We start from the raw sequence: 25,307 nt of genomic DNA, 5'->3' as shown, positions 1-25,307 counted from the left end.
GAAGCATCAAGTGATGATGTTCTACAAAGCCATTTTATTTATGGTACTTCAGACTTTCTGGATTGGCCCATAGGCCATTGTATCAGTCACAATTTTAGCCTTTCCCTTTTTAAAATAGAATCATGATTACATCCTTCAGGACTTCTGACCTTTTTTCTTCACTGTTTCAGTTGCTGATCTCTAATTTCTCCTCCCTTTCCCTTCAGGGATTATATATCCTTTTTATTACTTGTTATTTTTTATTTGCATTTCTCTTCTCTTTTTTCCTGCTGAGTAATCTACAGGTTCTCTTTGGTGTTGCCTTTAAATACATTTGCCAAATGGTGCTGTTGGAAGTTACTCTTCCAAATTGAGAGCTTTTCATTGTTCTGTAAATATTTGGAGCAGAAACAGAAACCAGAAGCTTGGAATGCTCATTTATGACAGATCAAACCTTCTTTGTTCTGAAGCAGTGGTGCTGAGGGGAAAATCACATAATTGCATAAATTGTTGTAAGGTAAGGCTTAACAATAACTTCAGAAAGTTCTAACTAAATTTGTTTTGCCAGGAAATGACAAAAGTAGTTCTGAGCTTTGCTGAGCTGCCTCCTTGCTGACAAAGGAGAAATATAGCTAAGGAATATGTAGGAGGAATGACACTATTTGGCTTTCTAGTTTTGCTTTACAGTTTGCATGACTATTAGGAGGAAGCTTCTGGCTTAATATATAGTAGCATTTCACATTCCTTACAAGCTGTGCTCTAAATATTTGTTGCCCTATTCAGATTCATAGGAGCTTTTGATCTACCTGCACTATGAACTTTTATTGAGCTCTCCTTTTAAAACTGGAGATGCTTCATATCTGGGGATGGTTGGATGACATGTCTGTGGCATACAGTTATGTCCAAGCCAGTGGCCTAAAACTTCAGCACTGTCACAATTTGGAAAACACAAAAAATTGTGAAACAAATTATTCCTTTTGATATAAATGTTCATGCCTCTTGGTAATGGACCAAAGAGTCACAAACTTTATTTAGCTGTTGGAGTGTGCCAGTTTCCGTCTGTCTTGTAGCACTTGCTGAAACAAGCTGACTTTGGAGAATAATTGCCTGTACAGATCTGATAAACTCTGTGGTTTGGGAAACTCTTCTCTTACATAGGAGCAGCCTTTGAAGGACTGGCTGTCGTGTGCTTGGCTTGTAATTGCAGTGGCATGTAGGAGGAGAGAAACAGGAAGAGATGAGGGAGAAACAGCTTTTATAGCCTAGAACCAATGAGTCCTGTGAAGAAGCATCATGTCCACTGGAGGGATAAATAGGCGCCCTGAGCAGCAGCACTTGGTGTCTGCTGTGCCACTTAATCTCTATGAATTGACCCAGATGGTTGGATCAACTGCAGGCTTGATGCACTTTCTGACTTGTAATAAATATGCTAAGGAAGAAGCAGAAATAATAGAACCTCTTTGAGCACTGACATGCCATTGGGTTTTCATAAATCCCTGGAAGTGTAATGCTGGCAAATTAATATTCATAAACCAGGCTATTAAAATTTTAAGAGAACCTTGAGGGGATGATGATGTCAGATTCCAGAGTTAATTATAGAGGTGGTAAAGTTCTTGGCTAACTAGGCTGAACATACTCTCACAATAGTTTTAACACAACACAACAATCAGAGGGAGCCACAGTGTTGGATGTAGGTTCTCAATCTCTTAATATATTCCTTGAACTGAAAGTCTAGCAATTCAGGGAAGAGGAAGTATTTACATTTAGCTACTGTGGAAATAAATCAGCTTCTGGAGGTTGAATTGTTTTTTGTCTTTCAAGCTTATTTTTGTCACTGAATTGTTTACAGTTTTTGGCTCATTCATTTGTCATAAATTGCCCTGCAGGGCTGGACTGCCCTGCTGTGGTGGCTCTCTTGAAAATAGCCAATTGTTATGTGCAATCTGTAGTGTTCATGAGCCTTATTACAGGGAATACCAGTACTTCACTAACTTTACTTACTCAAGGCAGCAATCAGTTGCTATTGCATTTTTTGACAGCATTGATTAAAACTGTGGGAGAGATGCCAATCCCTCCTATTTATTAGCTCTCTTGGCTAGAGCATGGTGCTAAAAACCATGGTTGTGAGCTCACAGCCCGTATGGGCCATTCAGAGTTTAGAGTTGGACTCAATGATCCTTGTGCGTCCTTTGCAACTCAGAATATTCTGTGATTCTTTCTATGGCATTGTAATAGTGCAATGGGCAAAGCTACTGAACATGATTGTAGCTACCCTGGAATCAGGTGTTTAAAGTTCTAAATTGTGGGATCTTACTGTAATTAATGTTATTGTTCCACTTCTAATAATATTTCCTTTCTTAAACAGAAAGGGTGAAAAGGAAGAACACTATGTTTCTCAACTCTAAACTTGTACCACAAAACTCTTTTAATTGCATAATCCATAGAATGAAGGGGAAGAAAATAATTCTTACATTTGTTTTTTTTTTAGATGTTGTATAAAATTAAAATCTAAACCAGTTAATTTGGTCAAAAAACAGGTGAAAAAAACACTGATCAAGCAGTTCTTAAATCCAAGCAAAAGGCCTGAAAACAACTGTGAATTTTGAGACAGGTTAAATAGATTCTGAAGGTTTAGGATTATTTAGAAAATCGTTCCAACTTGCTTTGAAATTGAAATCTTTCTTCTTAAGAGGCAACTCTTCAGGAGTCAGTAAGTCTGAGATGCTTTGTGACCATGAATATGCAAAAAGTCTTAGATTTTGAAACACATTTTATCAGAAATAATACTTCCAAGACCTCTCATCAGTTCTGGGAGTGCAACAGGAAATTGGTAATGTCTAGTGAGATGTGATGCAATTTTGAGAGAAGGAAAATAGCCTCAGCTTTCAGCAGCCCTTGTTGTAGGGTGACTAAAGAGGCAGTGTCTGCTTTTGGGTGTAAAACACAGGCTGCCTTTTTGACAGAGGCCTTCAGAGTGCTCCGAGAGGAAAGCACATTTATTATTTGCCTAATCCTGAATTTGCATGATTAAGGAAGCATGAGGTCTTCCACACTGCTCAGTCTTGAGTCCTTTTCCTACAAGAGTTACTTCTGCCACAGAAACTGTCTTGCCTACCTTCTTCCTGTTTACTAAAGATGCTTTTAACAATGTGGCCTCTACATGAGATCAGGTGGGAAAATAAAAATATACATCTGCAAGATGTATTTCATGATGGAAAACAAAGTTCAAGACTGTTGTGGATGAAAGGCTTTTGAATGTCCCATGCTGGCAGCCAAAGCTGTGCTGATTGCACCCATGCAGGAGAAAGCAAAATTACTTGTCACAGAGGAAGAACTGAACAGATGCCAAGCCTTCATCACAAATCTGTCCCCTGGAAAGAAAAGCTGTTAGTTGGAAAGCTAGGCTTTTCCTTAGCAAAATAATATTTTAATAAGTATTTCCCCTTTTTTTCTCTATTGACCATCCATTAGAGGATGGATATGAGTGGTTCCTATCATATAAGCCAGATGTTTCTGTGAACACTGTGGTCTAGAAAGGTTGGAAGTGAGAGACTGGCTTGGTGGTGGTGGTGGTCCACCCAGCACCAGTGCTGGAGTCAGCAGTGAAGTAGATATTTTTTCCTCAGTTCAACAGCACTGGGCCAATGCTTAAGGAGCATAGGGAAAACTGCAAGCTAAAGATTGTGCAGAGTGTGAACTTTAACTCCTGGAACAAAAAGGTTTTTTTCTGAAGAGGATGAAAGTACCTTTAAATAGATACCTTCTCTTTCTGTTTTGCTTTCATGCCTTTTTGTATGGTTCCTGCATCTGACCTTGGCAATACTAGAGAAGAAGAAGGTAGGGAAGAAAACCTGAATGGAACTTAATGGAGTCTCTCTTTCCAAAACAAAAAAGAAAGATTTCTGAAGATATGTCAGCTTTTCTAGCTGAGTTTTTCTTGGTGTGAGAGAAACAGGCTGGAGAAAGAAAATGCAAGCAGATTCTGATCTTGAGGTCAGGTTATAACTTCAAATTCTTGGGGTCTGCGCTTCTCACTTGGCCTCCTCTGCCTGTAATGTTCCCAAGGTCCCTAGGAGAGAGGAGTATCAGGAAGATGACTGGCCTCAAGTTTTACTTCCATTTATTTTTGTCGAAGTGGTCAGCGTCTGTGTAAAAATAGTCTCTTCTCCCTGTCTGTGGGAAGAAGGGGGATGTGATCTTAAGGAGCCACCTTGCTCCAGGTACTGCTGGGAACAGCAGAGTGCCAACCAATGTGGGGGCTGCCCCGAATTCCTGCATTTTGGTACATTGATGGTATGCAGTTTGAATTTTACATGGAGTCATTTGTCAGCACTTCAGCCAGCTCCTGTCCCCCTCCCATCCATGGTTAGTGCTGCCTGTGCCTTGCACGACTGTGCCCTCTGATGTGGAGCTGGTGCTTGTGCTCCAGAGCAGGTACACTGCAGTCCTGAAGGTAGCACTGTGCTACAGGCAATGCATGTCCCAAGGAGTGCAGCTGCGTGAGCCGCAAGCTTTGTGGGATTTGTATGGAGCTCTGGTCTGCGCCTTCTTCCTTTAATGATTAATGAACAATTACAAAGGGGTTTTTTGTTTGTTTGCTTTTTCAAACTGTAAACCCCACGCTTGTTTTTTTGTTCAAGGAGCATATGGCTGTATTGACTGTGCAGAGCTGCTGCTCATTTTGCCAAGTTGTTGTTAGCTTGCCTGTGGCCAGGCAGCATCTCTGAAAAAGCCCTGCCTTGCTTGCTCCCACATTGTTTCCAAATAAAGGCATGTCTGAAACGGGAGTTAAGCCTTCAACTGCCGGACCTTAAAGAAAGGACTTTTTACCCATGGATTGAAAAGAGGTGATTTTTCTGCAACAAAATGCTTCTTCCCCACCCCCTTCCCTTTCTCAAATTAGATGAAAAAAGTTGCTTTAAAATTTAAATCACGCAAACTGCGTGCTTTAAGCTTATTCTCCCTGGCAGACAGTTAGGGAACCTAACCATCAGGCCTGAAGTCACCTCAAACTTATTAAAATGTCCAGTCTATATATTTTATTATACATTAGGAGCAGCTTAAACAGAAAATGCTCATGTTCCTGGCAACCATTTAAAAGTAATCCTTTTCCTCATTTATGTGAGGAATGGGGAAGGTGAATGACTACCTGTAATGCAAGGTAGTATTTGAGTGACTTTAGTTTTTTTTATTATTTCTTAAGCCAGCAGTACTCTTTATCATGGTTTAATAAAAGTTTGAAGTCACATAACAGTGTTTAACTGTGTATGATCTAAGGACATAGCTAACAGGAGGTTGTTAGGAAGAGGTAATTTATTAGACCAGCTGGTATGGGGGGAAAAAATGAGCCAAGCTTGCAGGCACACCAGCACTTCATCAGGTCTGAAATAGAAGCAACAGATTTCAAGGTTAAACAGAAGTTATGAAAAACTGCTCTGTTTAATCAGACATACATAGAACTGCCAAAGAGGAGCTTGCTGGTATGATATTCCTTCAGTGGAGGGGGGAGGGTGAGAAGATGGTTGTTATACTGTAGAAAGAGATAAGGACTTCACTGCCTGTTAAACAGGGGGAGGCTGTAAAACCAGTACCTGATGAGCTCATGACTGTTCTTTGTGTCTTGGGGATAGGAAATTTTAGTTCTTCGTCCTCTCTTTGTAAGGTTTTAGCTTTGTAGGATTTTTGAGAATCGTGACTGACACATAAGTCATTTGTAGGTAAATAGTTGGTTTTATCTAAAGGAACTTAATCAGACAAATACAGTTTCAGGCATTCTTTGTCAATTGGTTGCCATCCTTAGCCTACAGTGCTGACTTAAGAAGTTGCTTAACACCAAGTTCATATTTGTAGAGCTAATGGCTGAAAGAAAAAAAAAAACAGACAACTAAACCTCTACTGTTTATTGGTATTTACTTCTAAAATCTGATCAAATCTGTTCTAACAAAAAGCCCTGAATACTAGTGGGCTTTTTAAAAATCTATTACTCAAGCAGAAGCCAATTTCAGAGTTGAAATGTTTTAAAAAAACAGGTTTCAAAGCTTTGTAGAATTACAATGCTTTACTTGTGCTGCTATCAGAGTCAGCAATGTGCTGTTTCCAATAATTGAATTAAGTTGTGTTATCAATGTGGTTTCAATACAGATCTGATGATGCACTCAGTGCCAATACGTATTGCATTGTACACTGTGGAGAGCAGAGGAGAAGTCTTGGTACTCTTTAGAATAACTTTTCAATATTTTTCTGTAGTGCTGTATCCTAAATTGATAAATATTATAGTTAAAGCAATGTCAGATTAAGTATGTTGAAGCAGAAGTCACAGTTTTCTCACTTGCTATCTGGCTTCCTAGTTATGTTTGATGGGCTGTCTGTACAAATGCCCTCTAAATTAACCTCTGTATGTATTTTAAAGTTATAGTATCTGCCTTTATCATGCAAGACTGACTTTCAGTATCAGTTATGATGGTCACTGTTGTACTGGTGTCAGGAGTCCCAGGAATCAGCCTGTTCATTTTTCTGAGTCCCACTGCTGTATATTAGGAGGGCAGAGCTGTTTACTCAGCTGTGTCCCGTTTGTACAGCAGGGGCTGGGTAGGTAACCCTGGAATTTAACCCAAGCCCTGGGTAGGTGGAGGAGGTCAGAAAAGCTTCATCTAATTCAGATAAATTATTTGCCAGGAAAGGGTATAGCTGTATTAGCATTTGTCTTTCTCTGCCAGAAGACAGCTTCCTCTAACCTGCTGAACCAACAATTGGAAAAATGTTGGCAGGTATTAGGAGCAGTTATGCAGCAGGTGGGATATACTGAGGAAGAGACTGCAGCATCTTCATGATCCTTGATGTTGCAGGATATGGCATAGCAGTGCCTTGGCTGACTTGAAGGTAGTTTTATGGAAACTTGTGAAGATTAAAATATGTTAAAATATCCCTTCCATGGGGTACTTGAGTACTCACAGAGATCTCTGGTCACATGGCTAGCATTGGAGTTAAGATTTTTGTGGTTTGCTCTCAAATTTGTCAAGAATTTACCTGTAATTAGTTGTGAATGCCCTTTACCACTACCACTTTAGCAGTTTTACCACTGCTTTAGGAACCTGTCTTATGAGTCTCAGGAAATATCCTGAACAGCTACACTGGACACCAGATCCCTCTCAGACTGGTCTCGAGGGATCGGCGGTACTGAGTGTGGCCTCTCTCTGTTCCTCTGTAGGGAAGGTAATATTAGAAGCTATAACTAATATATTAATATTTGACCAAAAAGGAGTAGCAGTATTAGACTGACATGTGGTGTGGAACAAGGTACAGAGAAGCTGTAATCTAACTGGAACTTAATGGAGTATGATGGCTCAGTTCTAACAGATAGGGGCTTTGTACATTGATTCCACATTGTGCAAGTAGTTTTATTTATGGCAGAGGTAGCCAGCATGCTCTATAAAGTTGAAATATGAGCATTTATAGGACTCTATTCTGATTAATTAATAATACTTGTGCTTGGAAAGAGAGAGAATTAGCTGGTGTAACACTTGATGGGATTAAAAATGGGAAGATGAAAAAAGTTAATTGAAGAAATTCCTGTAGATGGAAATGGGTTAATTGGATATTCTTCCAACACCATTGGACCCCAAATCTGTTCTGAGATCTTCTTTTCCAACCACTATCTCTTGATTAGGATAACTGAAAGGAAGCAAAAGGTCTGCTGCAGTCTCCAAATTTAAAAACTTGAAAATTCTGTACGGAGTCCACACTTGTTTATTTTTCTCACAGTAAAGGATATTAAAGTGGAAAAAAGAATCAATGAGCAGAAGCAGTTAAGCCCTGTAGATAAGAAAAGAGAAATTAAATGTTAGTTTTATTTTTGTGTAGTGAGGGATAAATTTGTTACAATATTTAATTATGTTTGCTATTGGATGTTCCCATTACAGTATTTTCCACAAAGCAGTGATAGTGGAACACCCTCAGTGGTTTGCTTCAAGGATTGGAAAAAGAAACACAACTAACAGTATGACTTCCACAGAGAAACAACTTTTGAAATAAAACGTGAGAGCAGTCCACACTAGATGTAGATTTCTAGCATTCCTAGAGCTGATTCACCTTGGCATCCCTCAGTTTACTCCTTTTTCTCCCCCCTGCCTTTCTGTTTTTGGAAATAATTTTTTAGATTACTTACCAAGTTGCCTGACTTCTGTTCTTTGCATCCTGGTTGCAAGACAAAAAAGACAGGATAGGTGAGTTGCGTGTTTATTCTGACATAAAATTTTCTAATAGTCAATAGATGAAAACAAAAAATCTTAAAAAACCCATCCTAGCCAATGAAACATTTCTTCCCGTAAAACCCACTTTCTTTGCAGGTGTGTTTTATGCACCCACAGACACAAAAGTACTACAAACTGGATGCTCTCACACTGTTCCTCATAATGACTTGCAAGAAGTAATGATGATACTTAGCCAAAAAAAGCCCTCAAAAAAGGAACCAGTTAAGAACTTACATATGCCAAATTGTTTAATAGGATACTTTCACACATATGCACACATACCCTTGAGGGTAGAAAGTGAGAATTTGACTATAAAAATGAAATTATGCTATCCAAGTGAAATCCCTATATAATGTCCTCACTAGAGCAGTCCTCTAGTTTTCTTCAGCCTTCATTAAATAGCATTCTAGTGTTCCGGATCTCCTTGGATAGAATTTTGTTCTTTTTCTGCATATTGTGAACTAATGCAACTCCTGGACCTAGTCCAGCCTGTGCTGACTTTACATCTAGACTTCGGATATAAGCTGCTGATTATGGTTTCAAACTTCTCAGGAAACAAAAATAAAGAGCTCAAGAAAATGTTGCAGCTTTTCACAGTGATCTCATGCATGGCCACATGCTGTCAGGAATTTAAAGTTGCTTGTGCTGGGTTTTAATGCAGGCATACTTTCCATGGCACTCTGAAATACTGCTGCAGTTTGACTTACAGCCACTGGCAAACAGTGTATTTACAAGATAGTCTGAAAGTCCTAAAATGTAGCCCTCACTGAGCCTTTTATTTTTGTTTACTTGACTATTTATGAACTTGACTTTTTTAAGTCAGAGCAATCTATGTGTATGCTCAATGGCACTACAAATTGTTAAATCATTTAGAGAAGCTGCTGAATTTCACTTAACCCTTCTACTGCCGTATTTTATTCAGTTTTTCCATTAGCACTTAGAAGTCAGGCCAGGTATAGAAAGGCAGTGAGGAAAACAAGCATCTTGCTTGCACTTCAACATCCTTTATGTGAAATGTAGATATAGAACTTAATAGTAAATAGGCCTAATACATACAATAGTAAATATGCCTAATACATACAATACTACTACAAATTGTAGTGCTGGTGGGCCAAAATGAAGTTCCCAAACAGCTCCCAGAGGCTCCCTGGTATAGGAAGGAGGACTGTCTTCATGCCATAAGAATTCTTTTCTGTAGACTGTGAGGAGGAAACTGTGCTCACAATAAACTTGGTGCATGAATTTTATGTGTGTCTGTGCAGTAGATGCCTTGTCAAGGTCCTGAAGCTCATGAACAGCTGCCTTTCATTGCTTGAGTCACAAACCATGGGCCCAGTCTTTATGGTGCATGTGAGGATGATGGAGCATGTAACAAGAAAGCTTCTTAGGGTCCCTGTACACCAAAATTCCTCAAGACTTGCAATGTCTCATTTCTCCTGAGAACTGCAAGGTCCTGGGTTTGGACAAAGTGTGGTGTGGTGGCAGAGAGGTCTTACTGCAGAACATACCCCTCTTCCCTGCTGGGGTTTGCAGCCCCTCCTGAGGTCTATGCTGCTGTGGCATCTGAACATTAGCTGAGCATTAGGCTGTCTTCACACGTGACAGGGCCCTAGGGACTGAGCATTCTGTTGCATCACCTGGCACAGAGCTGTGTCCCACTGGGCTAGGAGACATTGCACGGTGTGTGCCTGTGATTTTGATGATTATACACTGTTCCTCAGCAGGGGCTTTGCCTCCCTTTTAGACAAATACCTTGCAAGGCAAGGTATTTTTTCTTTGCCTTGCAAGGATCTAGTCCAGCACCCTTTCCATAACAGGTTGTTGGTGTATTACTGTAATAACCAATGGCCATTAAGACATCAAGGGAGTCCATTCTTTCCAGCTCTTAGTTTGTTCAAGCTGCCTGTCTTTTCTCTTTTTAAAGGGATCTCTCTTTCCATTACACATGCTTAGTGCCTCTCTTCAAACAGTGCAGCATTCCTGTGATGCTATTCATGGGACAAACAAGTTGACTGATGAAGGGAATTTACCTGCAAGAAAGAAAATGTCCAAGAGTATCAGCATGCTTACACTGTGACCTGCTAGTTGTTGGCCTGCTTCATAGTGTGCTGCTGAAGTTAAGCTTTGTGCACTGCAGTTGGTTTAGCTCTCACTAATGCACCTCCTTAATTTCCTATGATCAGTTCTCTCCTAATAAAGTGAGTTAGGTTGGACAGGCCTTTACAGAAATCTCCTGGAGAAGGAAAACAAAATCCTTCTCAAAAAGATGGCCAGGTTTGTGGAGGAGCTGAAATGAAGTGGGTTAAGAGAGACAGGGAGGAAACTGTATCTCCAATGGGAGAATCTGCAGTGGCCGCAGAAGAGCCAGGGGAAAACTGAAAGTACATTTGGGAACATGGAAGAATAGAAATGCAGTTTTGGGGATTACCCATAGTATGAAGTACAGGAGGAAGGTAGAACTATACAGAAGCCAGGAGAAATAAAATCAGAAGTGAGGGATTGACAAGGATGAGAGCTGGGAGACTAAAAGGACTAGAGCTGGAAATGGTGTTTTAGTGTTGGTAGGAGGAACTTTGGGGCAAATGCAGCTGAGCTCCTCCGTGTGTCAGTAAAAGCTGGGGTGTGACTGAGAGCTTCTCTCTAGCCATCACATGGCATCAATATTGCACCATCCCTGGGGGCTTTTCTCTATATGCTTGAGAGGTGGCTCTGGGAACCTGGGCTATAACAGACCTCTTGGCTCCCCAAGCAACTGCCCTCGTTCTTTCATTTCCAGGCTGTTTTCTCTGCTCATTTCATTTCAACAAAGTAATGATATTTTACTTTTGAGCTTGAACTGACCATCTGTGGACCAGGGGAAGAACCCCTCCCCGTTACCTCACTGAAACCCCATCTGTCTTCTCAGTGAATGTGTGCCTGCAGCACATAACTGGTGATTACATGGTGGATGTGTTTCCTCTCGTGTGACCGAGAGCTGGGGTGGCAGCTGATTCTTGTAAGGTCACTGGAGGAGGTGGCCTTTTTGGGGGACTGAGTGTGGAAAATTTTCTCCAGCCTTGATTTAAGCAGAGGTCTCATGTGAGCCATTATTCTGTTCTTTCAGCATCACCTTTGATATGCATATAAAGATTTTGCTGAAATTGCTTTTCTGGCCTGTTCTTGAAAAATTCAATGAGAACTTTATTCCCTAGCTCTGTACCAGTTGGGTTTAACTGAGTACAGTAATTGTGCTTGGTCCTGAGCAGTGAAAAAGCTGGCTTTCTCCATGAGGGTGACTTCCATACCACTTAGGTATCCTTTTGCATTTAAAATATTCAGAACACAGATTTTTAAAAAAATGTTGGTTCTTCTTCTTCCCCCGTCTTTAGCACAGGGGAGGGGAGATACTGCTGTATTTCCAAAATTCCTTCCTGAAGCCTGTCTTGGAATTCATAATGTCTGTGAGCAAAGATGAAAAATGGGAGTGTTAAAATGGAGAAAAGTCAGCTGTAACATTACCTCCCATTTAAAATTAAAACTGTGAAAGCATAGAAGCATTCAAAAGCTTTTGCTTGTGTGCAGTTACACAAGCGATCCTAAATTAACTGATGTCAAATAAGTAGTCACCTATGAGGGTATCAGAGTGTTCCCTTCTGGATGTGCCTGAATTTATTGAGATTCTCCTTTTGAACCAAGAGAAGTAATGTTCCCATACTACTTTGGATTTGTCAGTGTGTATTCAGACTTGAAATGAATGGGTGAACTCATTTCCTCTAGCAAGCAGTGCAAATCTGATAGCTTTTCTCTCATCCCAACCTGAAAGTCTGTGAAATGTGACTGATTTTCAGAGTTCAGGGCTATCTTGACTTCTTCCTAAAACTCTTAACAAGCCTAATGCTCACACAGCAGTTCTTCTCATTCCTTGTGTGTTGTTTAGTTTCCTCCAGCATTCATTATTGATATTCATAAGAGCATATTGTGCTGCTGATCTAAGCAAATGGGACACAAAGTAAGTTGGCTTGTTTTAGGACTTGCCTTTGTGTAATCATGTCTGACTGGCCCTTTTTTGAACACGTGTGCCCAATTTCTTTGTATAAGTGAAGTGTATTTTGGGTGAAAATAGACTTTGAGCAGAAAATCAGCAATTCTGAGCCAAGAGCTGTGTGTGCACCTGGGCACAGCTTCAGCCCAAAATGATAATGGCTATGGTTACAAACTATCCGTTGTTTTTTTAACATGTACTGTTTTAAGAGTGAATGGGCCATATATTTTAGCTCTTTTAATTACAATAGCATGAACCCCAGGTTCACAGCAGGAACAGGACATAATTGTGGTAGTTTGGTTACTTCAGTGGGGTGATAATCATAGTTTAGTTTTACTCCCTGTGCTCAAGACAGTTTTCTAGCTGAATCATATGATAAACACACCATTATATCTGATAGTATTAGATAGGTATTTAAACCTTACAAAGAGTTTTTGATGCAGGATGGAAATGCACTGTCTGTACTGACCTGAAGGGAAAGGCCAGTGTGCGTGGTCCCTCGCAGGGGTCTGGTGGCAGCACTGTGGTAGGTGACCTGTGCTGCTGTCCTCTGCCTGCCAGCTCTAACCGCAGAGCACTCGGCCTTTCCTCAGACTGTGCTGGAAACACGGTACGGCAGTATCCAAATCTAGCATCTTGAAGTTAGTTACACCACTTAGGAGTGGTGTAAAAGAGAAAACAGACTGAATCACAAGGGAAGCAGCAGAAGACGGGGTTTTTCATTTGACTGGTTAGCTATTTTCGTGGAGGGTAAATCATTGCTTTTGAAGCCATCTGTCTGAATTGCAGTGAATCTCACCATAACCGATCAAAAGTAATAAATAATTAAACAGTAGTGCTCAAATGAATATCTCTGCCTTGCTTTCATCTAGTTCCCTTGGTTGTTTGACAAGTACCTGTCTGCTGCCTTGGAGCTGTGAGGGTGGCTGTTCGTACCTACGCCGCTGCCCTACTTCTGAGCAATTCGTGCAGTGAGAAACCTGATTATTTTTTCAGCCAAGTGGTCCTACAGTGGTGAAAACTGTACCTGCGCTCCCTGCAGTTTTATGCCGCCTGCGGTGAAACCAAAGCGTGTCCCCCTCAGGTGTGAGGGCTTCGCCTGCCGAGCAGCGCGGTGTACCGAGCCTCGGCTACCGCGGCTCTGCAGGCGCGGCCATGGCGCAGCGGCGGCCCGGAGCGGGCCCGGAGGCTCCAGCTGCCGCCGGCTCGCAAGGTAAACACTGGGTGACCTATAAGGCAGCCAGTCAACTCGCGCGTGGCCTTATACGGCAAGCTGTGGAGCCGTGTCTGGGGACGGAACATGCTGGGGGAGACGCGCAGCCCAGAACGGATCCAGCGCAGGCCCCGGGAGATACGGCCCAGTTCTGTGGCCGTGACGGCGACGTGCTGCTACCCGAGCCCAGCTGTCACTGCGCTCTGCCTGGCAAATATCAAGAATTATGCTAGAGGAGGCTTTAAAAATTGAAATCCTTGTGTGTACGTCTTAGTAGCTGTACTTCTCTTCCTGATCTGGTTTTTATGTGCTTGGTTATAACCTTAGGACGCCAGTTCACACTGTCAGTCCATATACTGAAACACTTTGTGGGGGCCTTTGCTGGGAAGTGTCTTCATTCCTTGCGCTGCCTGCTTTCAGAGGAATACCTGGACTAAGAGGAACTAATTTATTTATTTTTTTTTTACGAATTTTGGACTTGTTTCTCCTCTCCTTATTATGCAGTTTTATGCCCTTTATTGGCAAACTGATTTTTACTGGCTAAAGCAATTATCTCACTCCCAGAAGAAGGGGGATATTTGCACCCACCATCTGTGTACAGATCGGGACTAAGCTAGGTTGCTTCATACCCACCTCATAAAACCTTTCACATGGAAGAAGCCTTTAAAAAATTATTTGTTTTTCCTTTAGTGTAATCTCCTTAGATTTAAACAAGCAGATGTTGTGCAAACTTTCCCAGACAGCTCTGGGAAGGCTCTTCAGATCTGACTTGTGATTAGCTTTCTGGTACCCCTCTGAGCACCAAGAATATTGGTGGCTTTTGCAGGGGCCTTGGGCGTGAATGAGGGCAATAAAGAGAAAAACACTACAGCTGCCATGAATTTAAACCTGCTCTCTAGAGAACAGACTCCAGAACTGCAGCATCACTGGATTAGATTTTCTTTCCTCATTAATTTTTGCTTAGCCATGCTGGTTGCAAATTAAGCTTGGTACATGTGCCTTTTTCGTAGTGCAGTGACAGTACTTGTAGTAAAGCTGTTCTACCTTGACCATCAACTTTTGAATAAAGCATACCTTTTTTCTTTATTTCTTTTAATAAATATTTAATTTTCTGAAAAAGCATTGCAGCATGCTATAAACAGGATGGGTGCTGGGGTCATGGATTTCTTGTTTGCAAGAAATTTTTTTTTGCTGTCTGCCTGAGGCTTGATAAATTATATTTGGGGGTAAGTATGCAGGGATAGGATGTGGCCTGTGAAATGTCACATTGCAGTGGTAAACAAAATTGGTGTTTTCCTTAGATGACTATCACGAAGAGCCAAAGAACTTTGTTATAAATTCTTTCTTGGGGTATGCGTGCCTCTCTCTGCTCCCTTATTGGGCTTTTACACGCATGCAGAGGTGTTCAAGAGCAGCCAGAAGAAAACTCAGTGGTGTGACAGGGCTTTTTGTGGCACCTAACTGCATGAGGTCACTTGCTGCTCCGGTCAAGGAGACAGCTTCATACTGGTTGCAGACACCAGAAGTGTCAGAAGATGGGGAAACTCATCCTAGAAACCTTGGCTGCTTGTTTTTGAGGGACACAAGTTTAACATCTCCCAGCACAGCAGATAAACCTGGGGCCATCTCAGCAGCAAAGCTCTCATTCACTGCAATAGCAAAGAGGAAGCTGAGGCTTGATAACTCCAGTGACGGATGTCCATAGAGCTGTGACTAACCCTGCACCTTTACAGTCCAAGCTGCAGCTGCTCCACAGGGAGCTGCAGTGCTGTTTTGCTGGGTAAAATGCCATGTCTCCTCAAAGTCTGTGAGCTGTTTAATGGCTGAGATTGTCTGTATTGCTGGGAGATGAGTTCCTGCCTTTTCCTCCTTTCCAGGCATTTGCTCAGTTCACAAACGGCTGTGCTCACACCTGACATCTTCTGTTACCGCCTTGGGCCCAGAGACAAATAGGTGTGACTGAATTCAGATGATGTGCCCCACTGATACATTTGATCACCACATGAGATATGGGAATGTGGCCTTTGAACTTCCTTGAAGGAGCTCTCTAGTCTGATCCTAATCCTAAAGAGAAAAGCCTTGGACCTCTTAATTATGCCCAGTCTCGTCATTCAGTTTTGCAAATGGTGATATGAAAGGTAGGGATGCTAGGGGACATTAGATTCATGTTCCTTATTCTGAAATGTGTTCCAAACTTGACAGGTACTAAAATCTCCTTTTAGGAGTAATTAATTGCTGAAATTAGTGAGTGGAGTGAAATCTGAAATAGTAATCTGGAGATTGGAAGGGGATTTCTAGTGCGGGTACAAAAATACCTGTTGTTCTCCCTTTTCCCAGAGCTCATTGCTAAACAGCCAGTATGAAAAGACCATCCATATTCTTTCAACACATTTTGTACTACAACCCTTAGTTCCCTTTATAAATCTTACTGATCAGCTTTTTTCATCTCTTTGCATATGACCTGTTTGAAAGTACACTACACAAGCAATGCAGTGCTGAAGTTAAACTGAAGACTTGTCCAAAACACAATCACTGGCCAAACATAAATCATTTTGCCAGGATGATTATTTGGAAAGGATTATATTTGCTTTCCGCTGGAGTGATGACACCACGTCAGGAAATTTTATCCTGTTTTTATAGTTCATACAAATGGCCTCAATTTAAGAAATGAGAAAATATCACTTCCCACATACACAGGGTTTGGATGGAGAAGACAAAGCTGACTGGCATTGCCAACTCAGGATACGTACTTTGATTGCAAGGTGGGCTGCTCAAGATGTGAGGTGAGCTTTTAAGTGATTGTACTACTGAAGCAGTCTTCTGTGAGATTTTTGACCTGTCCTTCAGCTTTGGCTGACTTCTTGAACAACTTGGCAGAGATTGCTGGAGACTGGGAGGAAAGGGGAATAAGAAAAGGGAGTGCCTTGCCACTTTTCTTTGGAAAGATATGCCTGCATACCAAAAACTGACAGGGTGGCGTGGGGTACGCGAGACGCCTGGAGCCTGAAAGGGGAGGTCAGATGGACTGATGGAAAAGAGTGGTCTGCTTTAGCCAAGTCTTCTGACCTTCATTCCTACAATCATCCACAGCATCTCAGATCTTGGCATAGCTCATTTTGGCTGGCTGTTCCAAGGGTGCTCACCTTGGCCGGAAGAGCAGTTAAATAAAATTCATGAGCTCCTTTAGATCTCTACACATGAAGAGTGGATGAAAATATGATTTCATCATTACATTTATACAGATCATCTCAGTTTTCTCTGCTGCTCAGATTCCTGTTTACCTAACTAGCATATTTGGAGAAAGTTTTCTGCAGTCACTGTGGGTTTTCTTTCCTCAGCATTGTTGATTTCTTTAAAATTTTATTTTATTTTTAGGCTTTCTTCAAACAGCTGTCATGGGCTTCTTTGATTTTTGTTTTTATGATAACTGCAAGTCACAACAAAGTATCTCTTCTCTTTATCACTTCTAAACCCTTCTAAATATAAATTCATAAGTGATCAAAATTCAAGAGGAAAAAGGCCTGATCTTGGTGGGACCTGGTTTATAACTCCACAGTTCTTTGGGGCTGGCAGGCTTCTAAGTTGGGAAGTGTTTTGCAAGTCGTTTAAACTCCAGCTTTGATTAGAGATATTAGTTTTGCCAGACAAAAGGAAGATATTTTCCTTCTCTTCCTGTGGGAAGCTTCAGAACAACATTTAACTGCCAGCTGGTCTTTCATGAGCAGTCTCAGATTTGAAATCTATACATGCTTAACCTCAAGCTCTAAGCCCAGATGACTGCAAACTTAGCTTCCCGCTGGGCTGCCCCCCTTTCTGACGGCTGAACTGTTCTTCCCTCCTTGTTTGCTTATGTTGGAAGCTGCTAATGCTCAAGAATTAATGATGGCAGAGGGGGACAAGAACATTACTACTGATTTGTAACATAGCCTTGATAACACAGTTTGGCTGAGCACACTTGTAGGTCCTGGAGACTGGACCATATTTGAAGGACAAACTGCTCTTCCTTCTTTCTTCAAGTATTTGGAGATTATTTTCTTTTCCTCTGGGAAAGATTTGCTCTTAAACCTGCTGTTTTCAAACAAGCAGTAAAATGCTAAATCCAAGACTTCTTTTCTTGATACCCTTGGTTTACTCTGCTGACTTACTGTTTTTGCACCCTTACTGTATTTCTCCACTTCCAAAGCTGGTTAAGGGTGAGCACAGAGATTTCTCTTGTGATAAAACCTACCTTGTGATAGGTGTTCCCTTTTTGATGGAAAGGAAGGACGGAAGTGGTCAGTTACCTACAGTTCAGTGTTCCCAATGATCTGTGTGAAGTGCACAGCCTTGCTGTCATTGTCCAAGGCTCCAACATCTCAGAGTTTTGATATGGGAAGCAGTGTTGACACATACCCCTCATCTTGAATCGATACTGAATGAACTCTGAGGTCACAGATTCTGCACAGCAGCACAGCTTCAGTATCAACAGCAGTGAAATTAATGTTAAATCATAGTTACTGTGCACAGAGCAATGGCTGGTGATCACCTTCCAACCAAATGTGAAGATGTCTTGAAGCCAAACTCTAGGTATTTTTGTGAAGAGCTTGATAGAGATTTTTTTTTCATATTTAGTATTTTACTTTCCTCTCTAATAACTCTTTTTGATCCCATGAAGTACCCTCTGGATTCTTGACCTGCCACCTGTATATAGTAGGAAAGGAGTCCTATTTGCACCAAAGCCTATCACAGATGCTTCTTGCCGGGTGATAGCCAGATCAGTTGGAGAGACTGGCTTCTTACTGTGTACTGTAGGCAAAATCTGAACAGCACAAGCAAGAACCCATTTTAAAATTACATAGTTGTGAAAGGCATTCCAGAGTTTTCTTGTCTTTTTGCAGCTTGCTGTTCTTTCCCTTCTGCACCTCATTCACCAGGAGAATGCTGAGGACAAGATGTTGAGGATGATGTACAGCAGAAGAATGGGGGAGCCTGACCCCTCCCTCCTCTCTTTTGTAGGGGACATTGCCAGACCTGGGGGGTTGGGGAGGTGGGGTGGGTGGGCGGCAGCAGACATTTGGGCTGAGCTCACCTCCTTTGTTAGCTAGAAGGGTATTTATACCTTTCCTGATCATAAGATCCTGTGCCTTTTTCTTTGTTCTGGCACCTCCTGAAAAGTACACCCAGCAAAAATAAAAGAGAATATTTACTACCAGTTTGGTCATCAGGCTGGGTCATTAGGGGAGCAGGACCTAGCAGAGCTCCTGCAGCAGGAGGAATGATGGCTAGGGCTGTCTTTCCTGGCAGCCTTGAGCTATTGCATCAGCTCAGCTGTCAAGTGTAACTTCTCCTTCAGCCTTGCTAAAGATTGCAGACACAAAATTTATCAAATGAGTGGTGCTTACCTGAGCTTTATCAGAAACTTCCCTTACTGTGTACCAGATGAGGTACTTAAAAATGCTCCAAGTAATAATACCTCTATTCACAAGATCAGGTAAACAGTCTTCAGACAAGCAGAGGCGAGAAAGTTTTTTTCAGAACAGGGTGTCTCTTGTTGCTATACCAACACATCCTGGTCCAGAATTTCCCCATCAACTGCCAGCAGCGGCTCCTTAGTTCTGCCCCATTTTATTTTTTTTTGTTTTAAGCACACCTGCATTTATGCCTAGGCCATAATGCACCAGATTTTGAGGTTAATTGCAGATTTGGACATGTGTCAACAGATTAAAATTTTTATATATGTTGGGCTCAAGTACATGGAGACCTTCACAGCTGGTCAGGAGTGCACAGCATTGTTGGTTTGTGTTCTGTCAGTAGTGCTGGGAGTGGTTAAAATTAAACACGAGAGATAGTGAGGTTACAGGCAAAATAAAGAAACATGGAATGTACCATCAAATATTTCTGAACAAAGAATGGTGCTTGATGAGTCAGAGGCTTCAAAGTCATATTCCTTTTGTTGGGTGACTCTTGTTCTGGGGAGGTCTGAACTGTTGAAAGATCAGCTAAGAAAAGGTGCTTTGATTAGATTGACTCCAACATTATTTATGTTTTTAAAAATAAACAGATTAAAACAAATGTCAGGTGCATTAGAAAAGATGAAATGCATGTTCTTCTATCCATTGCAATAACTTCATGTTAACATGAAGAACAGTGTTTTGATGACCTTGATAGGCTAAATACAACTTCATGATGAGCCAACAGCCATTAATATGTTTTTCACTTGTGGTTTTGTAGTCTCTTTCACAGCATCATTGCTCCTATCTTGTAAGTACATTGGGCTTCCCAGCATAGATCAGGGTTCTGTTGTACCAGATATCACAAAAACATGTAAGAATAGTTAAGAACTGCAGCCTTGTGTTTCTGGTTTGCCTTTTCATGGCCATAACAGCCCCAGTCCTGTGGAGAGTTTTTGACTCATAGAATGGTTTGGAATGGAAGGGACCTTAAAGATCACTTTATTCCAGCTCCTCTACCAGGGGCACTTTTCACCAGACCAGTTGCTCGAAGCCCCATCCAGCCTGGCCTTCAACACTTCCAGGGATGGGGAAATTAACAGCTTCTCTGACAACCTGTTCCAGGGCCTCACCACCCTTACAAGAAAGAATTTCTTCCTAATATCCAAACCTACCCCTCTTCAGCTTAAAGCCATTAGCCCATGTCCTATCTACAGGTCCTTGTAAAGTCCCTTTCCTGCTCTCTTGTAGCCACCTTTAGGTACTGGAAGGCACTCTAGGGTCTCCCTGGTACCTTTTCCAGGCTGAACCACCCCAGCTCTCTCAGCCTGGTAGTACTGATAATAGCTGAAATCTTTTGGAAGGAAAGAAGTCTGTTGGAGGGAGACTTCTCTACTCATTTGGGTGGGGTTAAGTGCATAGACCTGTTTCAGCCACACATTTAATGCTTCTTTGTGTCTGTGTTAGACCATCAGGTAGTTCGGTGTGGGTGACTGAACCAGAGGTATTGCACCATTGCAAACAAATATTTCCATACTTTCAAAATTAACTAAAAAGGTTCCAACTCTTCAATCCAAAATCCATCAAATCTATTTAATAATAATAAAAAAAAGGTAGCTAGACCATACTTAAGTACAGTTTTTCACCTTCTGTCTTGAATTAAAATATTTGGAGCTGTGGTGTCTGTTCTTAAATCCCTACCCCCACCAGTAATTTTGCTCATATGTTATCCATAAATCTTGTCTGCTTTAAATGTTCCAACTAATAGTTAGGCAAAACATTTAAGCATAATGCTATGATTATCAGAGTCCATTTTTTGGCAGCCTGGGTGCTGTTTTTCTTAAATAAGCACTACAGTTTATCCTGATTAGAGATATGAAGGAATTATTCCTCTTTCGGCATTTTTTCTGTTGTTTTATTTTTTTTTTTGTTTGTTTGGTTTCTTAATATGAGAATTTAGAGGTTCTGCATTCATTTTGCAGGAATATAATGTGTCATTTGGCTGCATCTTTGAAGTTGTAATATTATAAATCTCCCAATCACCAATGCCCAATCTGTTTTAGCATTCATGTGCCTAATTTCTGTTCGTAATCTGATTACTGGCTTGAGCTGCTCCGGCTTGCAGCCTATTGCTATGCATTTACTGTACTCCCTGGGACGCGATAGCCTGACAGCTCCAGTCCTGTGCTATGAAAAATCTCTACACGATATTGCTAAGACAGGCCTAAGGGCTGTGGCTGCTTGAGAATTAGCTGCTATTGTAGTTTCTCTTTGCTGAATCCTTTGTTTGTGCAACCATGTTCAGAAATCCTTGGATCTCCAGCTATTTGGGAAATGTTAAATACTCTGAGGAGCAAGGTAAGAGTTCCAAGTAGATAAAAGAAAATGCAGTTTCTGTGTGTTTAATCTCTCGTATATATGTCTGCATGTGTAAATATTGTTTGACTGGCTCTCCTGCAGCTGCATTAGGTACTTTAGCAATCAGTATGCAGTTAGTCACCTAGGCTATTTTGTTATTTCCTAAAGGACACTTTTGAAAGATCCGATTAGATGGATCTTTTAATTAGCTCAGCATGCCTCCGACTTAGGGCCTTTAAATATACTAAGTAACGCTGGAAGGTTGCATCTACTTTTTCTTTTTACATTCTGTATTTTAAATTTCCTACATATTAAATTATGGATAGTGGTTTTATCGGGTAGTTTGTACCTGAGAAAGAGTGGAACTCGACTGAAGAAATGGTTAAACTTGTGAGCAAGTCTGATTTACACTTCAGTAAAGAAACTCTTAAAATAAAATAAATTATATTAATAATGAATAAAAATATTTTAAATTGATATAATGTGATTATGAACATGTTTAGAATTCTTCAGTAAAAACAGAACAAAATGCTGTTGTAAATATTTTCCTTCTGTCTATTGAGTACAGTGAGGGTGTTTTTTCATCTTTAAATTAACCATTGAATAAGACTCTGCTAAACTGATGTTTCTTTTGTGGGCATATTTATTGTCTTTTGATGCAGAGTTGTTTTGCTTTTCCTCCTGTGTTTGTATTTAGGACTTCCATATTGTGGTAAGTAAGTTTTATTGGACTTTAATCCCCCCCACATGGTGTTTAATTTGAACAGGAGGAAATACATAAAATATCAAAACCGTGTAATGGAATTTAATTGTCTGCTAAGTTCTTCTGTGTTTGGGATGTGGGGGAAGATCAGCTCTCACCCCTGTGAAACACAGCAAAGTTTTAAGATGATTTAGAGGCATTATAGATGTGGCATTTATGAATGTTACTGAATGTGTTTAAGGGGTACAAGAGCCAGACAGGCTGATGAGCCTCTCCTAGCAGCCCTTCTCCCTCCCTGCTCCCAGGGAAGCAATGCAGGATCCTTTCTTCCGTTCTCATATTCCCTCCCCAGTTTTGGCTGGGCTAGGCAGAATTTCTCTGTGGTCTACTTGTGGTTTTCATGGTGGACAGCTGTTCCAGTGCCAAAAATTCTAGGATGGGTTGCATCCTGTTAGAACAGCTATAAATTTAAGATGTGCCTGGTTCTGATTAGCTAAGCTGATACTGAGCTGGGCTTTGGAAGTTAGTGCATAGTCCTCTCAAAGTAATGTAAATCTGGCTTTTTTAGAGGATCCATATGGCTCAGAGTATTCTTTTTAATGCTGTAGTGTAAAATATAATGATTTATATACCATTCACTGTTTTTCTTACAATATTCTGTTTTGGTATTACAAGATGTTTCTGTGTAATCTATGTGCTTTATTCTCCATTTAATGGAAAGAGAAAATGAATGTTAACAAAAACAGGAAAAAGTTGCCTATTAAAGTTGAAGAATGCTATTAGCAAAGCTGCTTGAAATCTGTGGTGACTTTTAGCAGATGCCTAAAAAATGCCTTTTTGCACATTTTAAGCTTCTTTATGAAGTCATTAAAGTAATCCTTTTTTTCTGTTACATTTTTTAAGTTGTATTTCAGTCTTTATACCTGTAGAGGTGGCAGAAGGAAATGGAAGAGGATAAGAAGTTTTGCAACGCATAGACAAAATGTACATTCTCTAAATTAAGACCCAAATTGTCAGCTATAGTAAGTTTCATTAAACCCTTTCTGCAAAACTAAGAGGCCATTCTATCCAGACTTAAAATATTGTGCATAAGCAAAAAAAATTTTTTTTGCAGTTTAGTCTTCCTTGAAATAGTTAAATCTCAGCTCTGAGGTAGATTAATAGGAGTGCAGCTGCAATTGAATTGTTCTAAAGTCTGGGTTGTATTCTAAAGTCTGGATCTGTCTTTGAAAAATAAAATGATTGCTGTGTCAGTGACCAACTGTTTATTAATTTAGGATTTTAGGTAGTAGATTTAATACAGATGGGGACAGAAGTCAATTTTTCACTGGGAGTAAGTTGTCAGTAGCTCCATGTGTTTTTGCACAGCAGTGCAAAAACAGGACCTGCTCCCAGGCTGGCAGTGCTCTGAGGTCTCTTGGTTGCATCCTCGGTGAATGCAGGGAGAGGGTATTTGCAACACTGGTCCGCCTTGCCACTGGTCATCATTTAGACCCTCTAGTGATGCACATGACTGCAGAAATGAAAATATTTGGTCTAGGAGAGGGTGGGAACATTGTTCATTGCTTGTTATGGTTCACACAGTTTTGGGGAGCCCAGAGGCTTTGTAATACATGGTTTTTGAACATAAGGCTGCAATCTTGCTCTCAGCAATGTGTAAACGTATTCCTCTGTGAAATGCATGTTGTAAGGCTACTCAGAAAAAAAAGGGAGCTTCTAAACAGTAGACAATCTTCAGAAATATTGCTGTCATGGATGGTGTAATACTGTTGCAACAGATCCTCAGCTGGACATCTCTTGGCTTCTGCAGTGAATATGCAGTTTTTATAGTATTGCCAGGCTGCAGCCAAAAAAAGCTCTTGCTGCTTGCAGCATTTCTCATTTGGAGAGTGCTTCATAAACATGTCCATTGCCCATTTTAAACTGGGAAACAGTGAGTTTAAGTAATCACACCAGGCTGTAGTGCTACACCACAAATGTTAGGAATAGAACACGGCAGTTCCATAAAGTGTTGATGCTTTTGATGTGTCTATTGTCTGTACTCATTTTTGCAAAGCTTTGGTTTATCACCATCTTGGACGTTCCAGCTCGTGCCCCTTTGCTTAGAGAGAAGGCCTCTGCACAGTCTTTTGCAGGGGAAAAAGGCTATGCTTGGTACCTATAATCTAGTTTACCAAAAGTTCCCCATTTATTACAGCATCTTCACAACTGTGTGTTTTTTTTTCCTATTTCACAGATTTTGCCAAAGGAAACTCGATCAGATTTAAGCCTTCACGATTGCTCCTTAGGAAGAGAGCGCTAAGGTAAGGTCGAGTTTTTCTTGCCCAGTGAAGATGGCTGGTTGCAGTAACTTTCCATCATTGCTTGAATCTACATTTGTTCTTCTATCAGGAAAAGTGATTATTGGTCCTCTCAGGACCAAGCTTTTGCTTAGAGCAGATGCTCTGATCAAGCACTGAAAACACCAACTGCCTCTAAAATAATGTTAAATTTTATAGCTGACATTGCTAAAGGGAAAGACCCACTATGCACTGAGCTTCCTGCCATTGCAATGCCCATTTTTCCTTGCATGGCATGGGCAGATTACAGACATCCAGTGTGAACCAGCCTGGAACACTGTCTGCAAAAGCAGGTGGCTGAAGTGGGTGAATGAATTATACATCCTTGCCAGGAGCAGTCTGGGGGAGAGAATAGAAGGGGGACACTGCAGAGATGAATGGGCTGGTGGTGCTGCTTCCATGCAGGGCTGTGGCTGCCTAGTGGTCTCTGTTCTCAGGGCAGTTCTACTGAGTAAGGGGATACTATTAAACAGTTAAGCAAAAAGACTGGTCACATTCCCTCTCTTCCCATCCTTGCTCCACTTCTTTGAGTGTCCACATTTGTGCTTGCTGGACTCATTTACAATGGCACAGAGGGGATGTCAGGAGCTGGGAATCAACCCTTGCCTCAGGAACCAGCTGTTTCACTGGCTCAGCTGCACAGGAATCCACCTGCCCTAGGTGCACAGGCTCATGTTTTCAAGCTTCTTTTCAGTCAGTGCACACACCTAGAGCACATCTGGTTCCCTGCCATGTTGTTTCTTAGGTCCTGCAGAGAGATGGAGTGAATGGGTGTACAAGATACATTGTGCTATGAAAGCAAGTAGGGGAAAGTAGCAATGAGAGTAGTAGATAAGGACATGGATGTAAAATGGACCTTTTACATAAGAGTCCAGGGAAGGAAGTTCTCCTGGAGGTAGGGAAAGAGAATGGTGAACAGCAAGCACCTAGCTGGCAGGTGTACAAGTGGGTTCTGTAGTTCAGTCATAAAATCTCAGTATATGCCGTAGCTTTAACTGGGATGGCAGGTCAGTGTT

At 41.1% G+C, this 25,307-nt stretch overlaps 1 protein-coding gene and 1 long non-coding RNA gene across 19 annotated transcripts in view; one reads left to right on the top strand and one right to left on the bottom strand.

The window, feature by feature from the left end:
* The window catches only part of SVIL (supervillin), a 106,155-nt gene that overhangs the window by 17,421 nt on the left and 63,427 nt on the right, over positions 1–25,307 (top strand). For all 18 annotated transcript variants that reach the window (XR_004495491.1, XM_015618529.2, XM_015618517.2 and 15 more), the window contains exon 2: positions 24,189–24,255. Coding sequence is in view for 15 of the 18 variants with exons in the window: in XM_015618517.2 (XP_015474003.1) it covers positions 24,189–24,255 (67 nt within the window). In the remaining 3 variants the exon portion in view is untranslated. The remainder of the gene's footprint in view (positions 1–24,188; positions 24,256–25,307) is intronic.
* LOC107200267 lies at positions 5,308–13,417 on the bottom strand. Its single transcript, XR_004495497.1, has 4 exons — positions 13,277–13,417; positions 12,719–12,903; positions 8,144–8,172; positions 5,308–7,791 (listed from the first exon to the last, which is right to left on the bottom strand). It is a non-coding gene; the product is annotated as an uncharacterized LOC107200267 (long non-coding RNA).

The sequence above is a fragment of the Parus major genome, chromosome 2 (genome assembly GCF_001522545.3).
Source record: "Parus major isolate Abel chromosome 2, Parus_major1.1, whole genome shotgun sequence".
Lineage (NCBI taxonomy): Eukaryota > Metazoa > Chordata > Aves > Passeriformes > Paridae > Parus > Parus major.
This window is presented reverse-complemented; position numbering and strand designations above follow the sequence as displayed.